Below are 24,486 nucleotides of genomic sequence, written 5' to 3'. Positions count from 1 at the left end.
ACTGATAAATGACAGTGACCAACGCAATTTGAGCTTGCAAAGATCCTTTCATATGACCTTCTCTTGCTTTAAAACCTAAGAGTGTAATGAATATAATAAAGATAAGACTGTAATTAACTTCATGAGGAGTGCAATATAGGATAACCTAAAGGATGAGGAAGCAAAACAAGCACAGAGGAAGGTTATATAAATGATACATGTTGTAGCCTATACTATAGATATATGGCAGTACCAAAGCCACCCCTTGAATACAAATGTGAGCTGAACTTCTGAGGTACCTATAAGGTATTAACAGAACTGCACCAAAATAGCCTAATTGGTCAGTGGGGCATATTATATGAATTAAATTAATAGTGGGCTAGCCTAATGACTGAACAAATCGTAAAAATCTCAGCTATGAGTGTGTTTCCGATGCTGTTGATTCTTCAATGCTCAAAATGGCACGTGGGCTTAGAAATATTTGCTTTGAAATGGAAAATATGGCATTTGTAAGGAAATCTTTCTTGGAGGCTAAAGTGAAGAAATACAAACAACTTAACCTTGTCATTCAAAATGCCATAGACTAGGCTTGGCTACGCTTGCAGATAGGGCTATAGCCTATTAACATTTTTGAACATATCTGCACAAGTAGATTATTTTGCGTTGACATCTGGTAGGCTACAACGAAAAACCGCCAGGTGGTGTAATGAACAATTTAACTCACTGAATGATATCTATCAGGCCTATTGATCGGTTGTGGTGCAAGTAAGAATGAGATGAAAGCTCAAATACACATTCATTACAGTAGGCCTACTGAAATGAAAAGTTACTGGTAGGCTTGTAAGTAGTGAAGTGAAATAGTGAAGGCAACGTGAATCATAGTTAACCACTTTCAGTACAGGCTATTCTGAATGTCACAATCACCCCCGAAGACAAATAAAAGACGCTCTCTTCTCGAAAGCAAATGCATTTCAAAATCATGCAACATAACGATATACATTCTGTCAAAAGTAGCCTAGGCTATACAACTGAAGTCAAAGGAAAGGATGCAAGGATTTAAGCATTTTTAACATTTTTCCTTTTATACTGAAATATATGCGGAATATTTATTTGCTTTATGCTTTAATGTGACAATTACAGCTGCCTGGTGCTTTTTAAGCTATATGCTGACAGCTACTTTCTCACGCATACGTCCGTGGCGTTTCTCATCGGCTGCGTTCCTCAGTTTGTGATGTGAGAGAGTGGATGCAGTCGTAACCTGGCGCTGGCAGTGGCAGATGAGAGAAAGGCATGTTGCAGTCATACTGTTAACCTGAAGCTGGCAGAAGAACTGTTTTATGACAGTTGTCTTCGGGTCTCGTAAAAGAAACCCCATCCGATTTTATGAGAGGAAAACATCGAGGAATAGTCTACGATTGTGGCGCTGTTTTTCTGTCTGAAAAGTTTTGATATTTGGCGAATATTAAATCTACAATGTGCTACAAATACTTATGGAACCTTAGGATGTATCAGTTAATAGGAATTTGCTGTTATGTTGGGTGGTACTGTCACCGCTTATTTTAAGAAGCAAATTATGGTTCATTTGGCGAAAATAACAAGACGACAAAAGTAATAATATCAAATGTATAAACTGGGAAAATGGATCCACTTTTTAATGCAACTGATTCATCAAGCAACTGGACAAAGTCATCGGAGACTAACGACACAAATTATGAGAACCAATTTGTACAAGCCGTTTGGAAAGTGGCTCTTTGGGCACTAGCTTACAGCCTTATCATCATCGTATCCGTTGTGGGAAACATAGTGGTAATATGGATCATACTAGCACACAAACGCATGAGAACTGTGACAAACTACTTTCTTGTGAACTTAGCGTTTGCCGAGGCGTCTATGTCAGCCTTCAACACCGTCATCAACTTCATCTATGGAGCGCACAACGACTGGTACTTTGGCCTGGGTTACTGTCGCTTTCACAACTTCTTTCCCATCGCTGCCCTTTTTGCTAGTATCTATTCCATGACAGCGATTGCTTTAGACAGGTAAGTGTCCTGTATTAAGTTGTCCTTGGAATTTAGATTTTCTTTAGAATACTCATTGGACACGCAGAATAGCATTTGTAACCATATGGTCTTTTTTAACAGGCTATAGTAGTTTAAATTGCAGATGGTTGACAGTGGAAGTTTCTAATTACCGCCCTGCTTATAAGGGCAAAGGGTTCAGTCTATGTTCTGTAATTCATTAGATGTGTCTTTTGTTAACAGAAAATCTCATTAATGACAATCCTGTATGTGTCAAGGGGTTCAATATGATGGATTGTGTGTTATTTTTGCATATTAGTAAATTAGAGCTAAATAATGTCATTTGCATGAGCATACATTCCAGCTTCTCCACGAGCCAACCGATCATCTTTGACATGCATAATATGTTCATGAAACTGAAATGAGATGCTCAGAAGTTCTCACCAATGCTCAAGGGAAACAAAGTGCTGTATGGATGGTCACAGCTATAGCTGGGGTTCAGCTTCCAATGTTTTTCGACTGGTTATCTGTCATCCTTCTAGTAACACCAGATTCATCATCGTGATGGCTTGGTTTCTCTGCAAGGCTAGGAGAGTGCTCACTTTGTATGCAAGGAGTGTCTTGTGTGCGCACACATTTGTTTGTTGGCAAGAGCCTCTGAGACAGCATGGCTTACAGTTTGTCCTTATCATGGTGAAAATGAATTACACATCCGATAAAGCCCCAGCTGCTGGAGTACACTGAACACTTCCATTACTGATACACATGTTGGCTTGAGTCATGACTTGCATCACTTGATCAGTTCCACCTGCTTAACGATGTAGTCTGGTCCAAAATAACCAAGAAGTATCACACATTTCATTGTGAACTGGACAGCACTTAGGCATGAAACCGTCTTGCAAGAATCAGTCCAGCTCTCAAAGAGAGACTTTACTCAGACAGAGCCTACAGTGATCCACAACCCTGCAGTCTATCCACATTTACCCTTTACCCTCTGACTGTGGGCACGGGAAGCAATACACTACAATTCACTCGCACATTCCTTTTTTCCTATGCGCATGCAGCAGCATAAACTTGACCTTTAAACATTTTTCAAAATTCAATTACCCTCGGGAGTTAGAGCTTGGAGGGGGGAAATGCAGTGTGAGATGGCAGGAGGCCATAGCCTAAGTCCCTCATTAGGTGCATATCATGCTGGTGGTCAGGTGTTACTTCCAGCCATCTTAAGACATCTTAAGACAAGACATATCACCTTTATAGCCACATGATTTGACTTCAATTGAGGAGAGAACTGTAATTTGTATGTGGCGGTTAATAAAATAATAATAAAATATAACATTTTGATTTATAATGAAAATGCTGGGAAGAGACATAATCTGGCTATAACCAGACTAGTTAAATACGGCTTTCACATGAATGTTTTTGTTGTTGTTTTGTTTGCTTGTTTGTTTTTCAAGCCTGCTTGAGATGTTTTTTTTTTTACCCAGTGCTCAATGGAAAGCCCCGATGGAAATTGATAATGGCTGTGCAAAGCCCTTCCATATTCCCTTTGCTAACACGGTTAATGCAGCTTTCTCCCAGATCCAACATCTGCTGCTGCCATCGCCGCCGTTGAGTCATCACCTCACCATCTCACACGTAGCTCAGCTCACTTTCGCAAATAGCACTAAAGCTGTCACTTCCTCGTGCTAATACCAGTCGTCAGCCTCGGCAGCAACGTGGCGCAGCTTACATCAATGATGACGACACAGAAGCCCACATTTATGCGCTTGTTTCCTCAGTCCTTTTCTACCTGTTCAGTTTGTCCCTTAACTTGAGAAAACATATGCCAATGGAAGGAGCATTGTTTCACTGTTGTAGCCTCACACACCCTCCTCCTACATGCATGCAACCACATACATACATGCTCACACACATCCGCACACACACACACACACACACACACACACACACACACACACACAACACACACACACACACACACACACACACACACACACACACACACACACACAGACATCCACACACACAGGAAATCCATGGCATCAGCAGCGGATGCACCCAGGTGCTTGCCCGTTGCATGTGTCATGCCTTAAGGAGGCATTTTGTTTCACATTTGTCAGGGAAAATGCCCACCGCCAATAAAGAGGGGATGTTGCCTACAGCAGTGATTCTGTGGTACTGGAATAGAAATTAGTCATGATTCTGTAGCATCCCAGGCCATGGACCTTTTCACAACTCATTAGTTTATTCCTGTTGGACTTAATCATAGGGAAATAAAAAATCCCCCCCCTGCAGAGACAATAGGGCCTTGGAAAACAGGGACTGTAATGACATTTTGCAACCCAAACAAAATAAAGAATGAGAAAGCTGTTAGCATTCACTCCTCGATTACCCCCTCCCCTAACCCCATTATTACTTTAATGCCTGCATCTCACTGAACTATTGAATTGTTTTCTGTGTCTTTGGGGGCACTCTCAATGTCTGTCCGGCATTTGCTACTGTGTACATCTCCAGCAGCTACATCTATGTTTTACTTTCATTCATCTATTTCATGCTGAATCAAGCTCCTCCCTGAGAAGATTACTTGCATCTCCTTGGTCAGTTTCTCTCCTCTGTTGGTCACTGTTTGGGCTCAAATAAGGAAGATTACATTTTATTCCAATTTTAATTCATTGGACAGGATTATATGAAGTAAAATAGTGTGATATTTTTAGCTGTTGCCTGCCTCTCAACAGAGTTTTGATTCTATCAGTTATCAAAGGTTCATCCACCATTTTGAATTTGTCAGTTGGACATTTTTAGATTAATCAGATTAACAAATGAATTCTACCAGCAATTTAGTGCCAGTGTTGAGGTTTGTTACAGCAAAAGTAGACAGACCAAATGTGGTTCAATCTTAGTTTCATCAGACCAGAGGATTTTGCTTCTCATGGTCGGCGAGTTCTTCAGGTGCTCTCAGTGAGCTGTCATGTGCCTTTTAGTGAGGCTTCATTCTGGCCACTCTACCATGAAGGCCTGATTGGTTAAGTGCTTCACTGTTGGTTATCCTTCTGAAGTGAGTTCTCCCATCTCCAGAAAGGAACTCTGGATCTCATTCATAGTGACCATTGGGTTCTTGGTTACCTGTCTTATCAAGGCCCTTTGTCCCCAGTTACTCAGTTTGGCTGGTGAATTCAGATCTATGAAGACCTTTGGTGGTTCTAAATCTTTTCTTTTTGAGAATGATGGAGGCTTCCATGCCGTTGGACACTTTTAATGCTGCAGAAATGTTCTTTCTGTTCTGTATGCTTCCCCAGATCTGTGTCTTGACACTGTCCTGTCTCACAGCAGGTCTATGGGCAATTCTCTCAACCCCATGGCTTGGTTTTCACTCTGACATACACCATCAATTGTGAGACCTTATATAGACAGGTGTATGCCTTTCCTAATTATGTTCAATGAATTCAGTTCATTGAGGCACAAGATTTTGTAATATATGCTTTAGAACAGGGGTTTTCAACTGGTTTTGTCCCAGGGACCACCATTCTGACTAAAAAATAATTTGCGGCCCACTGATGTGCCTGCACGCGCGTGCGTGTTTGTAACCACCGCTGCCACGCCCCCTCCCCCTGCACAGATATTTTGCCTATAACACTTAAATATGTGAAATTATCAGGGTACATCGCTAGCCGCCACCACGCCCCCTCCCCCTGCACAGATATTCTGCCTGTAAGACGATATTTTCACGATATTCAAGAGTAATCGGGAAATGTGTTGAAATATCAAAGCAAATTTATAAAAATAAAAAAATTCAATGGTGAACTGATCAACATAGGCTCATGTCGCGGACCCCCTGCAATGCCGCCGCGGACCACCAGGGGGCCACAGACCCCCTGTTGAAAACCCCTGCTTTAGAAGATGCTTTTAGATGGTTTCTAAGCATTAGTTTTTATATTGTTCAAATAATTACCAGCATAAAAATCTCAAAAGTCTTTTCAAGATTAAAGAGTTACTCTTTTGGCATTTGTCCCTTCCTACCGCTACACCTTCCAACTGGACACATTCCAGATCACTCTCCTGACCACAAGTAAGGTACAGCCCAGAGAAGAGGCATCTAATGCAAGTCAGTGAGACTTGGGTAAAGGCATTACAGATGGCAAAACAGGCATTAATAGATGATTATAGAATCTGTGTCGGCACCCTTAATCACTTTTGAGGCCTTGCTGCAGTTCTATTAGAGTGTTAAAAGAAGACAGGTCTGCAGAACTGGAACAATTTCTGTTGTTTTGTCAACTCCAAGTGCCTTTATTCCCTATAATGTTTTTCCAGCGACGGCTGGACAAATTGCCTTAAGATCCTTCATTTAGATCCTTGTTCAGTTGTTCTCAAAGTATGAACAAAGTGTCCTCTTGACTCTGTACAGACAGAGGTTTGTGTAAGGATTCCTTGAGAGGGATTATCCTCAACTGAATTCACAGCTCATTCACTGTTGAAATATCCGCAATGCGTGACAAATTATGTACCCACACAACCATAAAATGTCCTTGTCCCAGGGGCAATTAGCCACCTGTCGTTTATGGAGAAATATTTTCTCACCTTTCCTCCTAACTTTTCTAGCATCACTCTCAAGAGGACTGAGCCCAGGTCTCCCAGGACCATCTGTCTTGTCATCTAACAAATCTCTTCTTGAAACCCCATCCTGAATGTTACTCATTACCCCCTCTCATCTCCACATTTCCCTGAATCAAATTGAAATTCAAGTATATTAAATTCTATTTATATAGCGCCAATAACAATTGAAATGATCTCTTTATCTCGGAAGGGAAGAGAGAAAGAGAAGAGATAGAATAAGGAGGGGGCAAAAAGGAAGGGAAGAGAGAAAGAGAAGAGAGAATCAGAAGCAAGCACAATAAAATGTGCTCTGTTTAAATTTTCCTAAAAAATAAAAGACCTCAAAGCGCTTTCCTGCCATGGTCTGACCTAACTGTGCCATCACACTCCATGTCCTCCTCTGACTGCTCAGCGTTTGTTTGAGTCATGCTAAGTCGACCCCTGATGTGCTGTCGTAACATTGTTCTCCCATCCCACAGCCTGATCTCTCATGCAAAACTCCTCCATCTCCCATTTCACTGGACAGGACCACCTGCAAGTTCCTTTGGAGAAAAACGCTTGGCAACTAATGTCAGTGCATATATTCAGCCATCAAACTCCAACTGCATCCCTTCAAATCAGTGTTTCTAAAATGTCCATTTAATACCTCTATGCATCAGTTTAGTGATCAAACGTAATTGACTCTGATGGTTAAATAGGAAGGAACCAAATTCCTTTATAGTGGGAGAGGAATAGTATTACTGCAGTGATATAACTCACCCACCATCCGTGTATCACCTATTAGATTTGAAAAGATTTCCGTGTGTTTAACATTCAGGAGAGCTCAATTTCAGTAGTCCTGTGAACAGGATGATTTCATCCTTGCAACAAGTGGAAGCCTGCTTTTCACTCACTTTTCAGTCTGGAAAAGATGCTGATAGAGGTGGTGTAGTATGCAATTTTGAACAGTTTTTCCCATTCCTTCCTTGGACAGGTACATGGCTATCATCCACCCCCTAAAACAGCGGATGACAGCCACTGAGACCATGGTGGTAATCGGCGTAATCTGGGTCTTGGCTCTTCTGCTGGCTTTCCCCCAGTTTTACTACTCTGACCTTGGCTACTTCCCCGGACGTGTGGTGTGCTACATCGACTGGCCCGAGTACATTGAGAAGATGTAAGTTTTCAGGTGTCAGACTGCATTTTAACAGATTTTCAGACATGTGCCTTTAGCAGACTGTGATGTCTGGAATGACATGCATTTATACGTGCGTTGCAACAGAGAGCATACAGAATGAATGCAGATATGGCCAAGTTTAACTATTCCTTCTACATGTTTTCTTAAAAAGCCTTGTAGCAAACCACGAGTTAACTTGACTAGCTGCTCGACAAATGAATGGGAATACTTCATGATAAAATATAGAGCTGAACAACACTGTTTAAAATGCTACCCCTATTTCAGCCTTCAGCCCTTGCGCTAAGTGAAATCTCTCTTAATTTTTTTGTGTTTATTTTTTTAATTGCACTCTTCTTAAAAGAGACTGAGTGTTCTCATTAAGTGTAATCTCATTCCATTCATCACGGACAATCAAAAACATGCTTAGCAGGGATAGCTTACTGCCTCTAAATAACTATGCATTGAACGAGCACAATGCCTTCACACATTCAATTTAGAGGTGTGAATTCTCAACAAAGGCAGAGGCATGCATGATCAACCACAAAAGCCTGGCCCTTAGTTATGAGTTCCAGTCTGTGTTTGTCTGGAGTGGGAAATCAGTGGATGATAAAATTGTAAAGGGGCCAGTGACCATGTGATGTCTGTGTTTATTTAAGCACAAATATAGGAATTTAATTAAACCCCCTGCTGGCTCTACATACAGGCTGAGGCAAGGCAAGGCAATTTTATTTATATAGCGCATTTCATGCACATGTGCAACTCAATGTGCTTTACATACAGTATACAATAGCAGGAAAGACAATAAAGAATTAAAATGATAAAAAATAAGCATAAAGTGAAACAAGTAAAAAGAAGATGATAAGCATAAAAATAAAAGATAAGAAAGTAAGTGTACTGGAAGAACATAATCATATGGAATATAGGTGCCACAACTCACAGTTTAGACAGGTACTCCTGTAGCAAGCGAACTGAGAAGGTTATCTATCAGCATGGAATTTTGGTTCATAGGCTGAGGAGGGTCAAAGCCATCTCAGTGTGATATGTGCCTGTCTCCCTTCATTAGACGGCTTATTTTCTCACATCTTCCATCTTTCACCTTCTTCATCTCGTTTTATTTTTTATTTATTTTTTGCCATGTGCCACTTTATTGTTGTTGTGAAATGGTGCCATGACGCAATGGAGTCCAATGGGTTTTTTTTTCTCTCAGCTGGTGAGATCTTCCCTATTAATACACCATGGCACATGGCACACTCGTGATGGATGGCTTCAAAGCACAATGAGGCTCAATAACACTTTTAGCCGAGGTGTAAATCTTTAGGCAATCTTCTAATGCCATAGGCAGAACTGGACCGGGGTGAGGGGGTGCACTTGAATAGACATGGGAACAAAGAGGGTTTACACATACAGACACACACACACATGTGTAAGCATACAGTCTTACTCTTTCTGTCTGTCTGTACCTCAAGCGCACAAACATCTTCTCACACATCACACTCAGTTGCTTTCACTCCCTCCCCCCTTTGTCTCTCTCTCTCTCTCTCTCTCTCTCTCTCTCTCACACGCACACGCACACGCACACGCACACGCACACGCACACACACTACACCATTCTGCTTTTTACAGAATGAATGAAACCAGTTCAGAATATCAACCACAGGTGTCTGTAAATGCAGCATCTGTGGTGCTTCTATCATTTTGTCTCCAAGTGCCATTGTTTGGCAGTTGGCTGAGCTTCACACATTGATTGTCTGTGATGAATAGCAACAAGACAAAACAATGTTCGTGTTGGAATAGCTGTTGTACTTATTACTATTTTAATGAAACTATAATGACTGGCACTTGTGGGTTAAGTGTCCCGAGCCTGGGAGCTACAGTAACTCAGTTGGGTGCATGTGTGTGTGTATTTGTGTGTGTGTGTGTATTTGTGTGTGTGTGTGTGTGTGTGTGTGTGTGTGTGTGTGTGTGTGTGTGTGTGTGTGTGTGTGTGTGTGTGTGTGTGTGTGTGTGTGTGTCTGTGTCTGTGTGTGTGTGGGATGAGAGCTAATGGACATGTCTAATTGGGGCGGACTCCAGGGCCGAGCCGTAGCCACTGTGTCTGTCTGTGCTCATACTGACCACATTAGCTTGCATGGACCCATGATCATCTGCTATAAATAGTGCGGAGGTTGATTACTAAAAGTTGACCAAGAGTTGCACACGAATGGTCCCGACACATAGGCACACTCGTCTGAAAGCGCACACAATTGTACGCATCCACACACATACACATACAAACACACGTACACACATACAAACACACACATACACACACACATGCACATGCACACACACACACACTCTATCTCTATCTTGCCTCCCACTACTCACCTCTCTGTTTCCCATTTCTCGCAAAAAAAACGTTTTCTTCGCTTCAGTTTATTTCTTTTATTTCAACTGAAGTTGTCTTTCACACACTCAGACATATACATAAATACACTTCACAGTCAGTCTCTTTGTTTCTGTATTATTCTCTCTTCTGTCTCACGTAGAGAACAAGCACACACTCTCTCTCTCACACACACAGAAACACACACCTACACTTACACCCCCCCCCCCCCCCCCCTCCAACTTGCAAACTTCAGAGTCTTTGAACAGTTTTGGCAAGTCAGGCCACATTATGCAGGGTGTCAGGCTGCCTCTGCTACCTCATTCATCTCCCTCATAACGCAGGGAAGCTGCAGAGCTGATGCAATGTGCAAACACCCACACGGACAGAAAAAGAGGGCCATCTCAGGAGTTCCCTCGAAAGCTTGTAACACTGGTGGCACGGCATGAAACATGCTGAAGAAAACAAACGAAACGAAAAAACACCTCCAGTGTCTGTGATATCCCTGCCATGGCCCAGCAGATGTGTGACAGGAGTTTGTTGATAAGCGGGTGCTGACAGCGTCGTGACGGAGCCAGAGCCCTGAGTGCAGCGCATCTCCATCCTCCACGACACAGATGTCTCTACGGTGACCCCTAGGGCGCCCCGTCCCCCATTTCCCCCGCCCGCTCAGAGGCAGCAGGCAGGCAGGGGAGCGGAGCGGTGTCTGTGGGAGAGAGAGAGAGAGAGAGAGAGAGAGAGAGAGAGAGAGAGAGAGAGAGAGCGGCTCATTGGGCATGCTGAGGCAGTGCGCTCAGTGCGGCACTGATTTTTGCAAATTGCCATAAAAATCCTGACCAGCCACCAGAGCTGCAACCAGGCCTTTTAGTCTGCTTGTTTCATTTTCACCTCATCTCTCCATCTTTTTTTTCAGTCAGTATCATTCTCTCCAGAGAGATGTGTTTGTAATGCCAGCACCCAAATGCTTATGCGGTATTATGGTATGGCGGAAGTGGTGCATATATTTAATCAGTAATATATATGAGAGAATGGTATACTCCTGATATACCTCATGCCTCAGATAAATTATTAATTCTGTAATACAGTATACCGACACAGCATATTTATCTACAACCACAAATGATTTAACTTACTCACTTCCCATGAACATTACATATATGTATACGAATACCTGTGCTGGTACCTGTGCTTTATGGAACTCACTGCCCATGCCTGTAAATAGTTTTTGTGTGATATCATCAGTATGCAGCGATAAGAGTGGCATCCTGTGTTTGTGCCGTGTGCTCTCCAGCTCCATGTCTCTCCGTCCTCCACCCGCGCTAGTAACATGGGCACAGCAAGGGTTTGGCAATCCATGCAGGCTGCATTTTAGGGGAAAGGAAATGGCTTTTAAAGCGCCTACCAGTGCCAGCAGGGTAATCCATTGGGAGACGAGTGAAAGAACAGTTCACCTCATAAGCTTAGTGTGTGAGAGAGGTCGTCCATTTCCTTTCTTTGCTGCGCTCCACATTTAGAAATGGACTTATTTGAATTAGTTCTGCCTACTTCAGTCCGCGTAGAGTTAATCCCTTTAGTCTTTGGGAAAAGCAACAAATGAAAATGGTCTTCTTGAGTCAAAATTCATTCCCGTTCAATTGTAATAAAAACCATAAAAAAACTATTCTTCTAAAAATTATATTCTTTTATCACACACTGTTGGATACCTGCTTGTTGCATCACTGTAATATCAGCTATTTCTCACACTGTTAGACAGTCTTCAATTACTTCTGATGACATATTAGACCATAAAAGGAAACTCTAAGGATGCAGACAGGGAGATGCTAAAGTTTGTTCTCCTCTTCAACTTTACCCCTGAGGACTTCTCAACATTCAACAGTAATTAATAAGAAGCAATTGCCAATTTCACACATCTATGGTTGCCACTGTGTTCATCTTGACACTTTGTTTAAAATGGCTGCCTTCCCAAGGCCCCAACAATGCAGTTAGGGTGACCAGGTGTCACGGCATTTTGATTCTTTGTCCCATGTTGAGATAATGTCATTCATTTTAATTGTCAGAAATAAGAACACATGGATGCGTTTAGTTTTTTTTATCCGCCCAGCACGAGCCACTTATGGATAAACTACTACTACTCTATTTATAGCGCTACATCAAAAACAGCAGCCTGGCTCATACCCAACATAGCCAAGCTTTTCTTAAAGACTGGCTTTCATCCAGTGGCTGAGAAGACAGCATTGGAGGAAGGTCATTAAAAGGCCTTGACTGCCGTCATAGAAATTTTGAAGACGCGGGGCCAGTGAACTCCTCTGCTACGTCACAAAAGCCAAACTTACACAGGTGTTTACGAGCCGAAAGGCAGCATACAAAAATGTCTTATTAAGTTAAATAGACATTATAATCAAAGTTTTGGGTTACCTCTCGCCGTTGGTAACATTGTCCTGCACAAACTTACTACTCATCCCCCATTTGGTCTGTTTGCATCTGGTCATTCTACATGCAGGAAAAACAATGTAGAAACAGATTGGAAGTGACCCTTGCACATACAGTAATTTTGATTATGAGTTGTTTGCTCCAGAATTGTCTAGGATTTGCCCTGCACTGGATGAGTCAATCTTTCTTTTTTTATAGAAAACTATAATGAAACACTTCAGTCCAAAGTGCTCTTTGCCTTGTCCGCACTTCAAACTCTCTCCACCCACTCTGTCTGTGCCACTATGACATATTAATTTGTGCACTGAGCCCCTAGACGGCCAGGAAGCCCTATTTCATACAGGAAGGAAACGAAGTCCATTATTTATAATAACATTTCCACTGTTAAATCAGCCTGAAATAAGTCATAATCAATCCTTCACTGTCAGGCATCTTCACCTAATTGACACCTGGTGAGAATACCCACATCATGTATAATTCTGAGGGCGAAGAAGAAGCCATGCTCAGGTGGTTTATCGCTCTTCCACATCCTTCCTCCTCTCAGATTCACTGTCTACTTCAATGTGTGTTGTTTGTGGTATTCTGTTTAAAAAAAATTATTCAGCTGTACAGGTTCCTCAGAGAGCCTTTGTGTGGCAGGTGGAGCGTTAATCATACTTTAATACACTTACAAATACAATTACATAGTCCTTATTAGATTAGATTGCCAATATTAGTGGCTATCTCATATTTCTGTACCAGCTTATCCCACATTTGTTTCGTAGTATTTAATTACCTGTGTCTTTTCCACATGGTCTGTCATTCTGTCCTCTCTCCATCTCTCATTGCTCATAGCTACTACGTGTTGCTGGCTGTGCTGATCTACCTCCTGCCCCTGCTGGTGATGGGTTGTGCTTACCTGGAGGTTGGGCTCACTCTGTGGGCCAGCGAGATCCCAGGGGACTCGTCCGATCGCTACAAGGAGCAGCTTATCGCCAAGCGCAAGGTACTGATATCTGTCCCATTGACTGGGCAGAGGCCTCAGACCCCAAAGCAGTCTGTGGTTGGACGTGATTAGGTTTAGAGATAGGACAGGACAGCAGAGACGCGAAAGCAGTCAGTGGTTGGACGTGATTAGGTTTAGAGATAGGACAGGACAGCAGAGACCCAAAAGCAGTCTGTGGTTGGACACACTGTTAGCAACTTGTGTGAAATCTGCACTGTTTTTTACTGTGATTTGTTTTAGGGGTGGGAATCACAGAGTAACCCATGATACAATACTATCACAATACTTTGCCCATGATAACAGTATTGCAATACTCGAAACTCGATACATTGCAAGACAATCATCTATGATACATCATGATATCCGTGTAAGTGAAGAAGTAAAAATACCCCTAAAAAGGCAACAAGCAAGAAATATGTATTTATTTACGGCATTGTGGTGTTGGTTTCACAGATTTGGCAACTGAGATGAAACAACGTACAACAAAATGCATAGAGTCAACTCTGGGCATGGAGATGAAGGAGATGAATGATCGTGATGAACCGTCTTGAGTCGTGTCACAAGCAGAAATATCACGACTAATTCACCATATACATTTTTCTTCCCAGGCTTAATTTGTGATAATTAAGCTATATAAATTAATAAATCAGGTTAGAACTCAGAACTTTTTCCATTTCTCTGCTTCAACCCATGACCCATGTGCAAAGGTCTTATTTGCATAGCACTCAAAGGTGTGACAATATAAACTGATACACAATGCATATTAAGCTGAATGTCTGAGTACAGTGCAGTACATGTGTATTTGAATTCCACATTTATATATATAGGCACTGTACATGAAGAGTACATGTGTTTACAACAATAGGATATGTAGAATTTACATCCAAAAAGAAGCTACAGTGCTTACATTTTGGTTTATGAACTTCAGTCATTTTATTTAATAAAGTGAGAGTACAAGTACCATACAGACTCATTATGCATCTCTCAGGCGTCAAACCCGTGACCTGGGTGCCGCCAACACACTCCCTTATCAACTGCCCTACCTGTTGAGCTACAGAATGACTTGCAGATTGAAAACAAGCCTTCACAGTTAAGGTGTTAAGAAAAGGTAATGGAAAGAACACATACAAAACTGTGAAAAACAGTTGGATAGTACCTTTTCAAAATGAATTGGGTAGACTTGCAAAGTGCCTGAACAAAACTTTCATTAAATCAAAAACCATCCAACTATACCATGAAAGGGCTTACTATATTACAATATTATAATACAAAAATTGTATAGCTTATTTTAGTCACAAACATAGGCTAACAGTGTTTTCTAGAGTACTCCATGTACAATGTAATTTTTTTTTTCAATTGATGTAGAATTAATTTTAAGGTGTAACTAAACGCAATGTTGCTGTATGTTTTCACTTGTGTGAATTCCTGTAGCTCAGTTGGTAGAGTAGAGAGACAACAACATCAAGACCAAGGATACATACATGTACGTATGTGCTGTTAAAAATGTATGGATGAAAAAATGTATGTATGTGGATAAAGCCTCTGCTCGAGGTCTCACAGAAGTACTGCTTACACCATTCCACAAGTGGTAATTCTCCACAAAATCATTAGAACCACTAAACAAATCACACAAAAAGCCCTGACTTCAAAATGCATCGTATGACATAGAGTTCCATATTGGTGCAATTCCTAATGTTACCACGGAATAAGTAAAATGTTCCCATAATGCAATTATTATTTACCGTAATTCCCTGCTTAGCAGTACTACAGTACTATCGCAGGTCATAAAAAACGATTTTGAAAAATGATGTAACAGGAGATGTTTAGAAAAGTTACCTGATGTGCAACAATGCCAATCACAAATGCATTGGACAGAATGGATACAGCCTCAACATGATGTACCAAAGTATTGAACTGAAGAATTAAAGTGTGGGTGATGTTATTTTTAAAGCATTGGTTAAACAGTAAAAACACACTCCAGACCTACAATTACATTGTATGTACTACATATTTGCATTTGTATTTACTGTATATTTACTTTATAAAGGCACACTAGACACACAGGTGAGTAAAGATGAAGTGTTATTGTGCATTTATGGTGGTCAAGACTAATATACAATTCATTATCATACCCCTGGAAGCAGAAGTAATGTCCCCACTTTTGTTTTGTTATCAATTTGGCTTCCCTTGCCATTTATAGACCTTAAGGTTACTTTAATGCTGCTACCTGCAGAGCACATTGTGCCAATTCAATCTGCAAATCTACTGTAATGTAGCCTTGGCAAGGCTCATGGATAACGCAATTTAGGCAGTTGTCCGGAAGAATGCCTTTTAGCTGCTGAGTCCAGAAAAACAGCATATTAGTCACCACACCCTAGCACTTCTCCACTGCCACTAGCCAATACATTTGTCAAAAATGACATAGTGTGAGCAGTACCCAATATGACTTAATGAGAGATGGCTCATTCAGAGCAGGGCAATTTGAAATATCCATTTCAACATGACAACTCCTTGACTCACTGTCTCCATCTAGATACTGTTTCACATGTTGACAAGCTACAGGCTTTGTCCATATTTCTACACAATAATCCTTCAAGTCGTGGCGAGCAAGCCTTGTATTGTATGTATATGCTCTCAGACCCTAGAAAACATAATTTAAAAACAAATGTTTTTTATTGTTGCACCACAAGAGGTAGTTTCCCTCATTTCTCAAACATAAAACACTACGAAACATTTAATAATTTGTACGTTAGTGATCTTAGGTAAGCAAATTACTCACTGTCAAAAGTCAATTGAGATACTACAGCTTGGGCAAAATTAACTCAGACAGCTTGTGTTATATTCTGCCAAGTCTATCAAAAAATGCATCCAGACTTCTAACATGCTGGCTTTGCCTAGTAAATCCATGGTTCTGTCTACGTTCTGTAAACTCAGCAGGGCACCTGCTTAGTTGTGCCGACCACCTTCCGCTGATGACTAAGTGTTAGCTGCACATCAGACCTCCTGGCTGTGCAGGCCACATGCTGTGCTGAAAGATCCTCACTCTTTCCTCCAGGAACTCTAAACTCCACACTCATCACAACTTCATGGTTCTCAACTCTACATATCCTTCTGTCGCCTTCACCTCTCGCTTTGCGTCTTCCTCTCTCTGAAGGTGGTGAAGATGATGATTGTGGTGGTGTGCACCTTTGCTGTTTGCTGGCTCCCCTTCCACGTGTACTTCTTCCTGGGCCACTTTTTCCCCAGCCTGCTGGAGAGGACGTTCATCCAACAGGTCTACCTGGCCATTATGTGGCTGGCAATGAGCTCAACCATGTACAACCCCATCATCTACTGTTGTTTGAATGACAGGTAATTTCATGCTAAACTGGAAGCATTTTGAGCCTTCTGTCACCATTACATAGCCAGGAAAGATCTCCATAATAATTCTCCTCTGGGTACATTTTGCCCTACTAACAAATGATACCATTGAATGTGACATTGTCATAGTAAATCTAGTGTTATTTATGACATGCTCCCATAGATCCACCTGTTTTGCACCACTATGTCTCCCTGCATGATTTTGAAAATAGAATTAAGACCGTTGTCTCTGGTAAGCTTATCACAGTGTAGCAAGAAAGTATTTTAACAATTAAGTGAGAACTAAGTAAGAAAGTTTTATAGCAATAAGTTAGAATTAAGTAAGAAAGTATTATAGAAATTGAACTCAGTGGAAACAGATGTGGGTTTCTTAAGGTTACATGTAATGCACCACCAATACTGCGACATCTGTGTGTTGAAAACTTGAAGCTTATTACTGGAGGCCACGAGGTTGAACTAACAGCAGAAAACTGCTGGCTTAGTGAAGGGGATCCATCTCCTGAGCTAGCATGTTTGTGTTGTTAGGTCCTCTTCCTGGCACAGGAAATGTGCTAATTCGCAAAGACGAAACAGCCAACACAAAATCCCGGGGGGGGGGGCTTTCAGATCTTTCTGCCATTCCGTGTTTTTTCTGTAGGTTCCGTGCCGGCTTCAAGCAGGCATTCCGCTGGTGCCCGTTTGTGCCCGAAGGCTCTTACGAGGGTCTGGAGCTGAAGTCTACCCGCTACCTCCACACGCAGACCAGCATGTACAAGACCAGCCGCATGGAGACCACCATGTCTACCGTGTTGCCGCAGGGCATCGACGAAGACCCCAGGGCTGGAGCGTGTGTCTGTGCGGTGAGGGGAGTCGTGGCCGCTCGGCGGACCTCGGCAGACCTGGCCTCCAACGGCTCCTCGTCACGTAGCATCTCCAAGACCGTGTCGGAGACCTCCAGCTTCTACTCCAGCAACAACCTGCCTGAGTAGCCTCCTCTTCGCTCCTCACACACTCCGATTCCGCACACCCACCATCGCATTTAATGTTTGTGTGTGTGTTTGCGCGTGTGTGCGTGTGTCACCGCTGTGTATATCACCAGTGTGCGAACCCATCTGACGAACTCTGCTAAAACAGCATACCCTATTCACTGGGCAGGATGAATCCACCAAGGGCACCATTGCACAGTCACCCTCTCTAGGCAGAATTAAAGCTTTTGGACATTTTCATTTCCTGTAGGCATTGATGAACCACACACACTCACAGTGTCTCACACAAACACACACGCGCACACACACACACACACACACACACACACACACACACACACACACACACACACACACACACACACACACACACTCACACTCACACACACACACACACACACACACTGTCTCTCACACACACACAGCAAAATTCTGGATGCTTGGTTTCATAGTCTACTGCTAGTCACTGCTGTGTGATGTTGTACGTGCAGTGAGACCTGTGTTATCTGAATGTATATTTATAACCGTATCAGTTAGCTGGTAGGCTTCAAACAGCGGTTTGTGTGCTCATAACAGCCTCTGGAACTCACTCGAAGCATGTTCAACAGAAGAACCACAGAACCACAGTTCTGTCAAAACCACTGACCTCAAATGCAGTGAACACCAAGGATGTGTGTGCATTAGACACTATGCCACAGGCAAGAATACAGTTTGTTGGAGCTGCTCAACTTTGTAGTCATGTATTGTTTTCCATGCAGTTCAATACATAAGTGTATATATGCTGTAAAGTAGCAGACCATGTTTGAGGGAAGTGAGAAGACTGAACAGCAGTCCGGGTTAGAACACAAAGACGATGAACGAAGTCGAAGTCTTCTGAGGTGCTGCTTCTCCATATTACCAGTTGCTGAGCTTTACCAAACAGGACTATGTTAGGATCACTGCTGAAGGTGTGACTATGTTTAGCACAGCATTATATCTTGGGGAGTTTTCACAGCTTGTTTTTTGTTTGTGCAGTCACAAGCAACACATAAACACACACACACACACGCACGTGACAGCCAAGGTTTGGAAAAATTAGTCCTTCTACTGGACTCCTCCCAGGTTTGCTGTGGGATGTGTGTGTTCCTGCATGGAGGAGATGTGGATGAAGAGAATACTGAACAAATGATGAATGGATAAAACACATATCATGCTGCACTGCTGTGTAAGGACCAAAGTGTGCCCTGTATAGATGCATGGTCTTGTGCAACACATGTAAAGGCCTCTTCCAACTACCATAAACACCAAAGTATTGTGTGTGGATCATCTGTCACACTATTTTGTCAGTCTGTTTGTGTGTTTGTATGTGGTAGAGAGTCAGGAAAAAGAGACAGCGTTGACAGACAGTGGGAATCTCAAATACTCAACGGAGATCAAAGTTCCCAGCAGTGTCAGTTTGTAACCAGAGCTATGAATTAATATGAAATCTGTAGCAAAGTGTATTTTTCTGAAGGTGCAGTATTTCTTAATTTCCACTTATATGCATGTTTACAGATACATTCAAATTGTGTGTCCCATGCTGTATGCAGTGTGAAGTGGTAATTATGAATATGCCAAAGCATGACCATTCGAGTGATTGTTCGAGTGTGTGTATATGACGTGTGTTCATTGAAAGTGTATTTAAGTTTGTGTATGTCTGTGTGTGTGTGTGTGTGTGTTTGGGAGGGGGGCTTACTCACAAGAGTAAGTACGTTGCAACTCCGTGATTTGTGTGTGCATAAAACGTGACAATTTATGTGTGTGTGCACATGAATGTTTCATAAGCATACGTGTCCTGAAATCAGTGCAAATCCACGTGTATGTGTATGCCTCCATCATTTTACTCTGGCTCTAGTTTGATCCCTGAGGCCAGGGGGACTGAGGCCAAGCTCCCCGCAGAAGCACCCAAGGGCCCTTAATGGCCACACACAGTCACATCTGGACACCTCTCATTCCCCGGCAGCACTAAGCCTCCTGAGCTCTCACATGGCTGGCCCCAACGTGCAACCCTCCCTGCATTAGCGGATATTCCATGTAGCCCTGGCATATTGCTCCAGCTTGTTAATTGTGCTCATTGTTTGAAGTACACAGCTGTTCCAGAGTGTGGCCGTCTGGTTAGGTGCCTGACGCGTGTCCCCTACCTGCATTATCTGATGTTCAATGCAGATTGCCGCATTGTTTTGCCGATTTGTGGTTGAATCTAGTTGCCATTCTCCTGGTAAACAACATGAAAGCATGAAATTAGGCACAATTGCTAAGCCACTGTTTCTGTGGGTTCAACACCAACATTGCAGGCCAAATTAAAAGACTGCTTAAAAGAGATGTTTTGGTGATGCAACTGTTAGAATTTAGAGATTCTACCAAGTAATTATGTTCAGTTGGTGCAGTTTCATGGACAGAGTAGTAGTTATGGGCTGCAAAGAGAACAATCCTCAGCACGATCAGCAAGATTTTGTTCATTCTTCTTTTATTGATGTGTTTGTGATAATGCATTTATTTGCTTTTTGTTTGTTTTATTTTAAAAAGGAGGCATATTTTTATAGACATGTAATGAGCCAACAGCTTGCTTTCCATTGTAATTTTAATGTGATGTTATTTAACTTGTACAGTGTTTTTATTTAGAGTGTTTCTCTAGGAGGAGTGGTATTAATGTTGCATACAGAGTACTGAAGAACACTGTATATACATTTTCCTGTTACTTAGAAACCACACGATCATCTCCATAGTGTGCAGGATAAATACAAAACATCACCATTTATCAGTGCCATTCACTGCACAGTAGCTTTGCAGAACAATGCCGTAATGCATCTGTTTCTTATTCTATATGTTGATGAATTGTTTTCTCAGTAAATCTCGTATTGTTGTCACGATAATGGAGTTGTGCTTTTGCTGTGCTGTGCTGTGCTCACTGTATGCAGTAGATACAAAGAAGTATTCCGCCTATTCTGACTGAAGTATGTGGCAACAATTAACATCAATTACCCTTCAATCAAAAAAATAGATGAATCTTTTTTGAAAGAATAGAGAATGAAAGTACCCCAAGCCCAATGATGTGCCTTCAGCTTCACAGGCATTACAACTGGCTTGTAGACAGATATCAAGAGAAGTTATTTGTTTCTCATTCTTATTCTTGAGCAGTGGCCGCGTGTCTGGTCAGATGGTGCCTAAGGGGGGGGATGAAACATGCTTGTATTGGAAAAGACCTTTTGTTTTCCCCACGAGGACATGCAGCATGCACTGCAGTCAGTCCCCAGCTGTGATATCTCTCTCTTTCTCTCTCGCTCTGATCTCTCCCTCTTTCCACTCAGTTTCAGCGTCTTGCTTGGTTCTGGCTGTGTGCATGCCGGATCAGTCAGCAGAGAAGAGGCTTTCAGTCCTGTTACAATGTTCTGTCCATCATTCCGAATCAAGAACGAGGTACAGAGGGGAGGCAGCTGCATTTTTTAAGATGATGGTTTTTTTTTCTCCCTTTTGTAGGACTGTGGTAGTGTTTCAGTGTAGGAGCCTACATTGCTTTGACTTAAATGTCAAGCACTGACAATACCGAAACACGGTGAGGAAATGTAAAGCGATGAAAACACTGCTGCTCCGTTACACGAAAGGGAACAGTGGGGAATGCAGGGTGAGAAAGGTGAAAGGAAAGAGATTTTGCGCACTGTGCCCTGCGAAGGAATGTTGGAGACAGAGATAGAGGACAAGAGAGGGAGAGAGAAAATTAGGTTTATAGCCACATTAATGAACAGACTTTTGTGTAGTCACGGCAGCAAAATATCGATCAAACAGTGTAGTGCAGTCGGCATCCTAAGCGAGGAAGACAGAGAGAGACACCCAAATCCACCAGAGAGCCAGGCGGCAAAGTCGGTCACCAGGGAAACCGCCCTAGACAGAAAGAGAGAGACAGAAAGAGAGAGAGACCAATGTCAGCACGTCACACCTGTGGAGTGTTTGTCGCCACGCTAATCCCGGTGGATGAGGCGCACATGCAAACGCATCCTAATTTAATATCACCGCTCTCATAAAATGAGGATTCACACTTCTGCGAGACATTAAGTGAAGATGGGGCTGAAAAGAGGAGAAGGGATTTAGAGGTGTAAAGTTAAAAAGGGAGGCGTGTGATTTGCTTAACCCTCCTCAAAACCATTTCTGGGCAGGGAGAAAGCTGCTTAAGTGCTTCAGAGCGAGGGATGTTCTTTTCAAGTTGAACCATTTCCATAGTCTACACGCCAGCAGGGCTTTGTTTCACCATTCTCTTACCCTCCCCGTCTGTTTGTAATGGCATCATATCTTGATTGTTTGGTCTCTTTGTGTAAAAATAAACTGAATGTTTTAATGATTTTACACATTAGATATGTGAATGCATTTAAACCAGTGTATGTATTCCACTGAGCTTTTTGGGGCTGTTACAAAAGAAGGTATTGACCTCAATCTCAGTCGCTGTTCTCCCTTTAGATGTTTGCATTCAGTTTCACAGGTTTGTGGTTTTATGACTTGCTAAGATGGCGTGCATAATGTAGTTTCACAACTTTACCACTCTGCTCCAAATAAAGGTTGCTCCTAATCTGTTTTTGTCTGTTCTTGCCTTTTCTGTTTTGTGGGGGGGAAAAACAGTGCATAATATTACACATAGTGCTGCAGCACTATTTTTAAATTTGCCTTTGAACTGTATATTGAACAGCAATGACGCCATGATGTGAAAAGTGTGTGATTTTCTGAGGGTCACTGTAGCAGGTTATGTGCTGCTTGCACCAGCCAGCCAGAGTGAGATCGATGGCAGATGGCGACGGCTGACAGCCTGGTAGGCTGGCTGGCTGTGAGCTGAGCAGCAGGGCTGTGTGCTTCTGTGTGTCTGTGTCTCCATCCGCTCCTCCACTCCTCACAGAGCCCTCTCTTGCCGCCGGACTGGCTGGAGGAGACGGAGAGCTGGGTGGAGGGCCTCGGAGAGGCAGATTAAGGCAGGAGCCAGGAAAGATCAACATGGTAGAGAGGAGTGAGGTGGGGCTGCCCAGATTCAGGGGGAAGCTGGGGGCTTTAGGGGCTGTACACAAGTGCTGGGTATTATGAGGAGTGTCACAGGTGTCACACACGCAAACACACACACACACACACACACACACACACACACAAACACACACTCACACACACATTCCAGACACACACAGATACAATTCCTTTTGTTCTCTCTCAGCACTTCCTGCCTGCCATTTGTGATTCGTTTTCTGTGGCACTTTCACAGAAACTGTAGCACTACCCATTTATGAGACACACTGACTGCGTCTCTCTCCCTGCAGTCCCAATGTCACTGGAGTAATTCAGCTCGTTCTCACCTTCCCACAGACCAGATGAAGCCATAAGATGACATGGGTGAGAGAGCCGCAGAGCCACGCGAGACAGACTAAGTGTACGTGAGTGAGAGAAAAGAGGGAGAGACAAACAGATTTAGAGAGAGAGAGAGGGTAAAATATATATGGAGAGTGAAGAGGACTCATGGAAAAGTGACCTCTTTAGCCCCCGTCTTGGCTCTTTGCCCGAGGCCAGGCACACTTGTCAAAGATGAGTTCTTCATTGCGGAGTCGACCGGACTTTCCATTCTTCTCCGGAGCAGCACCCCAGACCTGATGAAATAATAACAATGATGAGTTCGGCCTCCAGCGAACACACCGGGCATGACAGACCAAATTTCTTCATGTTGTCCCGGCCACACGAGTCTGGTGCCTGTCCTTTTGTGTCGTCTTTACAAAAGAAGAGGAATGTTTTATTTTTTTTCTACACAGACATGCCTTTCACTCTCATTTTGCCTTTTTTGCATCGCTCCCTTTCTGTCAGCCCCTACGCAAGCTCCCACACTGAGCATCTCCTTTTTCACTGCTCTTCTTCTGCTCCTCTGTTCCATACTTTCCTCATTCCTTTGTGCCATTCTGCTCTAATATGAGGTCACCTTTTATCCATATCATCTCGGTTCTAAATTATTTTGTTCTATACTCTCATTTTGAATATATATCCTCAGCCCATCCAGTTGTGAACAGGACTGAGGAGAACTGTGACGAATAACAAGAGACCATGGGCCACATCCATGCCTTTTCTCAAGAGACAATCAACCACCATTCTAAACTTGAAGTTACCAAACATTTGAAACATGACTTAGGGTATAAGGTTCAAAGGAAAGACTAAAGATTTAGTTTACCTTCTGCTCCCATTTCCCTTATGAATCAACTTAAGAAAATGAGGTGCCAAGAGAGACAGTCAGGGAGTCAAAGACAAAATACCATTTCATTTCATTTAATTTCGTCAATATTCCTGTCCATTTCTCCTTACAAAGACACATGATGAAGTGAGCGGTCTGACAGCGGATTAGAAAACATTCTCGCTCTCTCTCTGTGAACGACCATTGATCACCACCACTTCTTTCATGTGAGTCACACATTGTTTGAATATTTCATAAGCAACAGATGAAGTCCATGGCATTTAAATTCAATAGTGGCTCTGCTGTTCAATCATGGGCGTTTGCCAGAATACAGAGTGACATTTTAAACCATAATTAATTGGGAGAGCGAAATGAAAAGAACCCTGGCTGTCATTTTGACATGTTTGTACATTTGCAAAATCGCTAGACAAAACAG

The 24,486-nt window shown here is 42.5% G+C and overlaps 1 protein-coding gene across 1 annotated transcript; it reads left to right on the top strand.

Moving 5' to 3' along the window:
- The first annotated feature begins 1,211 nt into the window (after nucleotides 1–1,211).
- Nucleotides 1,212–18,172, top strand: tacr1a (tachykinin receptor 1a). The gene is made up of 5 exons (XM_012815811.2): nucleotides 1,212–2,018; nucleotides 7,564–7,746; nucleotides 13,376–13,526; nucleotides 16,681–16,877; nucleotides 17,524–18,172. Exons 1-5 carry the CDS (start codon nucleotides 1,618–1,620, stop codon nucleotides 17,852–17,854), a joined length of 1,263 nt encoding a protein of 420 aa, XP_012671265.2. The 5' UTR covers nucleotides 1,212–1,617; the 3' UTR covers nucleotides 17,855–18,172.
- Nucleotides 18,173–24,486: the final 6,314 nt, after the last annotated feature.

The sequence above is a fragment of the Clupea harengus genome, chromosome 7 (assembly GCF_900700415.2).
Source record: "Clupea harengus chromosome 7, Ch_v2.0.2, whole genome shotgun sequence".
Classification (NCBI taxonomy): Eukaryota; Metazoa; Chordata; class Actinopteri; order Clupeiformes; family Clupeidae; genus Clupea; species Clupea harengus.
This window is presented reverse-complemented; position numbering and strand designations above follow the sequence as displayed.